Genomic DNA, 8,043 nt, shown 5'->3' on the forward strand with positions numbered 1-8,043 from the left:
CCAGAATCTGACCACTTCTTGCTACCTCTGCCTCTATCACTAGGGTTTCAAGACACTCTCATCTTTTGCCAGGACAATTGCAGTAGTCTCTTAACTGTCTCCCTGCTTCAGCCCTTGCTCCCTATACTCTATTCAGTAAACAGAATGATAATTTTAAAAAGCAAGCCAGCCAGATGATATCATTCTTGTGCCCAATGTCTCCCTATCTCTTTCAGAAGAATAAAAGTCTACCCCCGCCCCCTGCCTCCATCTCCTAATGCTCTTCCCTCGCTCCTTCCTCTCCAGCCGCGATGGCCTTCCTGAGGTCCCTGAGCAGTCCAGGCAAGGCATTGCGTCAGGGCCTTTCCATTTGTTCTCCCTGCCTGGAATGATTTTCCTCAGCTGTCCACATGGTACATTCCCTCACCACCTTCGACCTTTGCTCAGAAATCACCTTTTCAGTGACACCTTCCCAGACCACTCTATAAAACTGCCATCTCTCTCGCCTAGAATTTAGTTTATTCTTTGGCACAGCTCTTATCACCTTTTAATATAATATATAATTTCCTTACTTGTTATTTATTATTTCTTGTCTGTCTCCCCACTAGAATGTCAGCCCCATGAGGGCAGGGATTGGTGTCTGTCTTGCTCACGGCTGTATCCCCCGTGCTCAGAACAGTGCCTGCATATAGCCATGCTTAATAATTATCTGTGGGATTACATGACTAGGAGGAGAAGTTTTCAGTGCATAAAAAGCAGCCAATCAGCCACTGGTCCTAGCGAAGCAAAGGGGGAATGGAATCTCTCTAGCGGACCCGTGACAAGAACATCCTAAACCCAGGGCCATTCCTTCTGAGCTGGTCTGTTCTCCCTCCACACATGACACGAAGTTGATAACAACTCAGGTTCCGGGCTAAACTTACTTGCTTCAGTCTGAAAGCTTCCACCAGGGCAGTTGCATGGTCAGGAAGGAGTGGGAAGGAGAGGCGTGGCCCTGTGTAATTGTCTGGCACCTCTATGGATTCATAGTCACTGAATTTCTCCATCTCAGAGTCCCGGCGCACTCTTTCCTCAGTAAACATGCGGTTCAGGAAGTCCCCTAGTCAGGATAGAGAAAGTGGGCCAGCTTATGATCAGATGTGCAGTCCATGGACAATGCAGATTTCTTCCCTGGACTGTACTTGAACTGGGACCTGGCATTGGCTCCAGCACAGGAGAGGAGAAAGGAAAGGGGCGAATGACAACAGATTAGGATGGGCAGGAGGAAAGGTTATGTTTTTATGTTAATTCTATTCTACTTTTATTTTAAAAGATGGGGATTTGTCAGATATAGAAAGGATGGAAATGTAGGGGCCTAGGTTTGTAAGAAGGAAAGGGAAAAGCTGTGGTGGAAAAAAAGTTCACAGGCATTTATGGTGTACTCGAGAATGTGGCAGATGCTTCAGATCTTTCAGTGCCCTTCAGGCAATTTCCAGCTGCCGCCTCTGCATCTCTAGCTTGAGGGCTTTTTTTTTTCTGGGTCCACACAGAGTCCTGCTTTGTGAGCTCAAAATGCTGGGGGTTAACAAACCTTTTCATCTGCCCCTCCCAACAGCCTTCAACCAATGACTCTCAGGAGCTGACATATAAAGACTCAAGTTCCCTCTCCTTTCAGGAGCGATCATTCTGAGGGGCGTGTTTTACACTATTTCTCAGGCATGTGAGTTGCTGGCTTAGTAGCCCACCATGTCTTGGCTGCCTTCCATTTCCTGAATTCCTTCCCACTTCCTCCTCACAACCCCTCTGTTTCTTGTATTTAACAAATAAACTTGTACTGAAACTCTTATCTCTAGGTGTGCTTCATAGAGAACCCAGAATACAAATCCGCTCTGCCATTTATTTGTCGTCATCCTCCTCGCTCATTCCCAGCTGTCACCAGATTCACATTTTCACTCCCCGTGCATCCCCCGGATCATTGACCCTAAGGCAGGAAGACAAACCCTGTGGCAGTTCATACTTACGCTCATTGTGACTGCTGGGTGTGAAGTGATCCACAAGGTAGCTGAAGAAATCATGGAGCTGCAGAAGAACCCAAGAAGACTTGGCTTTAGAGGTAGATGGGAAGAGAACTCAAGAGTGGTCCAGATCAGCTACACCGTCTGGGCACATGGGCCTTGCTGTCTAGGGGCTGGAAGGCAGAGCCGGAGGCAGCCCCGCCCCACATCCCACTATACCTTGACTTGGTCTTGCTGCCCAGCATACTCTATAGACTGGAAGATGCTCCAGGTGCACTGCCGCCTCATCTCCAGGCGTGCCATGTAGCGCCGGTACCATTTCTGGATTAGGGCTGCTGCCTTGAAAGCTGTGACACAGATGGAGAAGCAAGCCTGTGAGCTGGGGCCCCCTCAGCCTGGGGGGAGTTGAGGGGTACCCCTCCCACTATAATGTGGGGACAAGATGGTGGGGAAAGCACTACCCATTGCTACTGGCAGGAAAAATTCGACTTCTCACTGGCTGGGGTACTCTCTTTCGCCATTCCTGCCTTCCACACCACCTCCATTATCACCTATTGGTTATGCTAATATAACTGGAAGGTTATTGGAATTTCCACTTTTTGATGAAAACTTCTATATGTGTAGAAATGAAAAGATCGGATTGCTGGGATTCTGAGAAGGATATGAAAACTGAAGAGATCACAAGGATGTGGAATTTTTAAAGAGTGGGTTAATTCAGGTCTCTTGACATCCAGTCTGTTGTTTCAATATCAAAATGTCCTTGATATTGAAACAACAGACTGGATGTCAGGAGGCCTGAATTCTGAACCTGGAACTGCCCTGACTAGCCATGTGGCCTCTGATGAATCACCTTCCTGGGCTTCAATGTCTTCACCTAGAAAAGTGTATGCACCAGATGATGACGAGGAAACAACAAACAAACACACACATTACTATGTACTATAATGTCAGGTGATGATAAGTGCTTGCTGGGTCCTGTGCTGGCCATCCCTATATTCCGACATCACCACAGATTTTAATTGTCCCCATCACAATATTTCCATGATTGTATTATCAAACCATGAGCAGCCTTTAGGCTTTTCCTTTTGCCAGAACCTGTGCCAGGTGACCATGTACCACAAGATGGCATGAGTAGGTTTAATTTTTCATAGAGGCTTTAGGACCTGTGATCAGGTGCTACTACTAGAGAGGAGGATGGCTGTCCACACAAATAACTAGATTCTTCTTAAGCTCCAAGGCCTGGATGTGCTGTCAGTGATGAATGGAGTATTTGTAGATAAAGCTGGATTACAAAGGAAAGCCTGCAGGTCAACCTTGCGAACAGTAGACAGATTGATTTAATATATTTAGCTTGCATTAGGGAGCTAATAGAATTCTTAATGATTTCCCTGAGAGGAAAGACAATGGTGGGGTTGGACAAGAGGATCTGGGAGGAATTTAAGCAAAGATGAATTATATTTTCTATGAGAAAAAGTGTCGTACTCTAAGTATTGAAGGCACTTACTAAGAGCTAAGTCATGAGGTTGAAGTTCTACCAATTGAATTCTGTAAATCCATGTTCAGAATAGTGAATGAAATGCTACAGACTCTCTAGGAACTCATGGGAAACACACAGATATCTGGAGCTCGCCCCAGACATACAGCATCAGAATCTTTACAGGGAACCCAGAAATCTGCAGGTTTAACAAGCTCCATACATGATTCTTACTTGCACTGAAGTATAAGCAACACTGAGGACTATCATGGCCATCAATTTCTATGAAAATGTTTGCTAACATCTTGCCTCAAGCATTTTGAGTAAGGTGCTACCAACTGGATATACTTATATCCTCTGTCCTGCTTCAGCTGGTTAGAGCAGGAGATGCAGGCAATGCCTCTTTCTCTGTTTCTCTGTTTTTTTGTTTTTGTTTTTGTTTTTTGTTTTGTTTTTGTTTTTTGTTTTGTTTTGTTTTGTTTTGTTTTGTTTTGTTTTGTTTTGTTTTTCCCTCCCAGTCCTCTATCCAGAGCATGGATTACCCTTTAATTGAGATGGGTGGGCCCTGTCAGGTGCAGGATAGTTTTAGATCCTAAACCCCATTCTCCCTTCCCAGCAACACAATACAACATACTTGAGCTACTCTTGCTCCTGCCTTGTGTAGACTAAATCCTAGGGTGCCATTTACAAATACACCTAGCTGTTAAAATCCCTTATTAAGAACAAGACAACCATGTGGGGAGAGGGAGGCCAAGGGGCACCAAGACACCAGATACTGAGTGAAGAGCTGTCTTAGAAGGAGAGCCGCCAGCCCAGCTGCCCAGAGGATCAGAGACAGACCACCCAACTGGGTCCACAGTAAACTCCTGACCCACAAAATCATGAGCAGAACAAAATGGCTCTTAAGCCAGGAGATTTGGGGATTGTTTGTTACACAGCAACAAACTTACAGGAATTATGTAAATCCAATTACTTATAGGAATTGTTTAAATGTTTTACAAAATTTTAAGACAAATTTAAATCAAAAATGAAAAAAATCAGTCTCTAGAAATCAAAAGCAAAAGTTAAACAAGTGAATCTGTGTATAAGCTGGTGGAATCACCATGCAGAAAGGAGTTATTTCAAAAGACTTGAGAGTTCACTTATTTGTACATCCCTAGTGGACATCCCCAAAGAAAAAAGAACTACAAAGAAATCTAAAAAGGTGTTCACTAATCATATTGTTTCTAATAGTATTATTATTATCACTCTGAAGCTATTATTTATATACTATAGAATAGGATGAATAATACTATATTTATGTCATTTGGGAAAAAAAGATTTTTAATAAAGAGAAAAGAGATATAAACATAATATCAAGGTTGTTGAGTAAAAATATTGTAATCCTAAATATAAATTGATCATTATGATTTTTTTTCTTTAAATAATACATATTTTCTGGATCTGTTCACTAAAATGATATAGAAACAATAACCAACCTGGTAGCAATGAATACCTGACACCCTGGAGAAATATGCATTCCTGGTCTGGGGCCAAAAATATGCAAGATGTGTGTGGGACATATTGCCAAACTAGAAAGCAAGGAAGTCACAAACTTAAAGAGATACATAGGCCCATGTAAACAAGATGCTGTCACCATTTCCCTCGCTTCTTCCCACATCTCTAGCTGCCTCTACTTGGCCTCCTTTACTGGCTCATCCTCTCTTACCTGATGCTTAAATACTGAAGTCACTCATGGCTCTGTCCTAGGCCCTGGTCTTTGATCGGGCTTTAATCTCACTCTAGGCTACTTCGGTGATCCCCATGGCTCCAACAACCACCTATACTTCGATGCCTTCCAAATGCATGTGTCTCCAGCCCCACCTCTCTCCCAAATCCAGATCTGAATACACAGCTGCCTACTCGGCACTTCCACCCACATGTTTCATGGGTGCTTCCCATCCAACGAGTATAAACTCATTGTCTTCCCTCCATTCAAACTTGGTTCTTCCCCATTATTTTTACATCAGTAATTGGAAGTATCATCGGACCAGTTTTGCTAAGCAGAAACCTGGAGGTCATTCTCCATCCATCCTTCTTCATCACCCCATACATCTAACCAATTGGATCCTGTCAATTCCACCTCCTGAATACTGCTGAAATTCATGCTCTTCTCCTCATCTCTACTGCCACCAACTGTAGACCGAGACATCATCATCTCTTGCTTAGATGACTTTGGTAGCTTCTAAACTGTTCTTCCTTATTCTACTCTTACCCCCTCCAATCCCTTCTTCACAGAAGCCAGAAGGGTCTTTTAACATGTAAATCATTATAGAACTCCTATTTTTAATTCTTCAATGGTTCTTCATGCCTTTAGGATAAAGTTTAAAATCCTAGAAGACCCTGAGTGATCTGGGGTCTGCTTACCTCAGCAGCCTCATGCAATGCTATCCTCCATCTCGTTCACTTTGGACCATTCAGTTCCTTGAATGTGCCTTGCTTCTTCCTACCCCATGACCTTCATACATGCTGTATCCTCTACCTGGAATGCTCTTTCACTCACTTTGGCTCAACCTGTTTCACTTACTTGTACATGTATAGTTTGGGATAAACCCCAATGAACATCCTGACTCTTTGAGTAAATTTTAATTGTCAGATTTATTTCACCAAGTCCTAAGATATTCAGCTGAACCTTCTGCTGGTCACATCACAAGTAGAAGAAGCCGAATTTCAAGAGTTGCCTGAGGACAAATATAATGGTTTCCTGCTTCTATCCTAGAAGTCCTTCCCTATGCAACAGGAGCTTTGGGGTACCCAGAGCTAGTGCAGGAGGTGGGAAACACATACCTTTCTCTGCATTCTGGAAAGCAAAATGGTGTTGGGTTGAGGTGCCGCTTCCCATGGTGTAAGTACAATGTTTGTGCAGGACACAGATAGCAAGTCCAAGGGAAAGTGAATTGTTCGCTGACAAAAGAAAGGGGAAATCCACAATAGAGATATTCAAGCAGAGTATTAGTTCAGGTGGACCAAATTATCTATGAACTTTGTCTCCCACATCATAAAAAAATGTGAGACTATCATGGGAGAGCAACCATCCTCCACCTCTCCAGGCTCAGTGCATGAAGCGTTCCTCCCCTGAAAATTTCCTCCACTTCTCATCTCATTATCTCTCCTATGTTTTCAGCCTTCCTAGTGGCTTTTCCTTTGTAATCGAGAAACATACTGAAGTCTCTTCTCCTCTCAAAGCAATTCTCCTCCTCCTCCTCCTTCTTCTTCTTCATGCTTTGATTTCCTATATCCCTTTAGCTACAACCCAACCTCTCTTTTCTTCTCCAGATTTCCTTCAAGAGTAAACTACATATATTCTCAATTCCTCTTAAGATCACTTTTAACATCCCCACTGTTGATTAAAATCTTTCACGTCAATGTCTCCAATGTCTTCATTTTTTCCGTCCTTACCTTGCCAAAACAGCAAGCCATCTGCCTCCACAAGTCACACTTTGATTATAATTCTATTCCTTGGGCTTCCATGATACCAGACTCCCTTGTATTTGCTCCTGCCTCTCTAACTATTTACTCTCTCTCCTTCTTGAGCTCATTTCTCTGTCTATCCCTTAAATGCTTATTTTTATTTGTAGTCTAGACTCAAATGTAAGCTCTCTTCACTCTACGTACATGCTCCCCAGATGATTTTAATCAACCCTCACATTTTCAACCACCACTTCCCGCCTTTCACATCTATACCTTCATCACAGGCCATCATTAATATTAACCCCATATACCCAGCTTCCTGCTAAATGTTCACTGGAATGCCTCAGATGTCAGGTATCACAATTAGATACCTCCCAGAAGCCTACTTTTCCAGCCTCATCTCTCTTCTCTCCTACCATCAAACTCTGTTCTTTGACCACCATGACCTTTGTGTTTTGCTCTTACCTGGAATGTTCTTCCTATGCTGCTCCCCTAAATTTGACTAACTTTACTCACTCCTTAAGGCTAACATTAGGTACCACCCTCCTTAAGAAAGCCAGTTTGACATGCCCCAAAGCTTCTGAATATCCTATTCGCATCTCCATCACTATTAGAATTTTCTGCTTTGTCTGTCTACCATTAGACTTGAGTTCCTTGAGATCAAAGACAGTGTGTGAGCAAATTTATCATTTTTATCTCTAGGATTTAACATGATACTTGACACATAGTAGAGGATTCAATAAATATTGAATAAACATTATGCCATATTTATTTTTATACAGAAAAATGAATCTTTTTCTAACTCTTCTTAGGTTAAGAACATGTCCCTCCCTCAAATTTCAGAAGCAGTAAAAGGCATACTGTCTCAATGCAGCATTATTATGCACTGAATGTGTCTCCCCAAAGCTCACATGTTGAAGCCCTAGCCCCCATTATGATGGTATTTGGAGGTGGGGTCTTTGGGAGATAATTAAGTTTAGATGAGGTCATGAAGGTAGAGCTCCAGATGGGGTTAGCATCCTTATAAGAAAAGGAGGAGAAACCTTATCTCTCTCTCTCTCCCTCTCTCTCTCCCTCTCCGTCTTCTTCTCCCTCTTTCTCTCTCCCATGTGAAGACCCAGTGAAAAGGTGGCCATCTGCAAGCTA

The 8,043-nt window shown here is 42.9% G+C and overlaps 1 protein-coding gene across 1 annotated transcript in view; it reads right to left on the reverse strand.

Moving 5' to 3' along the window:
* PPEF2 (protein phosphatase with EF-hand domain 2) overlaps positions 1-6,386 on the reverse strand; it is a 48,546-nt gene extending 42,160 nt beyond the window's left edge. The window contains exons 1-4 of the mRNA XM_011360627.1: positions 6,274-6,386; positions 2,193-2,320; positions 1,980-2,037; positions 903-1,078 (exon numbers count right to left, since the gene is read on the reverse strand). Coding sequence (XP_011358929.1) covers positions 903-1,078; positions 1,980-2,037; positions 2,193-2,320; positions 6,274-6,328 — 417 coding nt within the window. The 5' untranslated portion in view covers positions 6,329-6,386. The remainder of the gene's footprint in view (positions 1-902; positions 1,079-1,979; positions 2,038-2,192; positions 2,321-6,273) is intronic.
* Between the last annotated feature and the right edge of the window lie 1,657 nt (positions 6,387-8,043).

This window comes from Pteropus vampyrus, unplaced genomic scaffold (assembly GCF_000151845.1).
Source record: "Pteropus vampyrus isolate Shadow unplaced genomic scaffold, Pvam_2.0 Scaffold56, whole genome shotgun sequence".
In the NCBI taxonomy this organism is placed as follows: domain Eukaryota; kingdom Metazoa; phylum Chordata; class Mammalia; order Chiroptera; family Pteropodidae; genus Pteropus; species Pteropus vampyrus.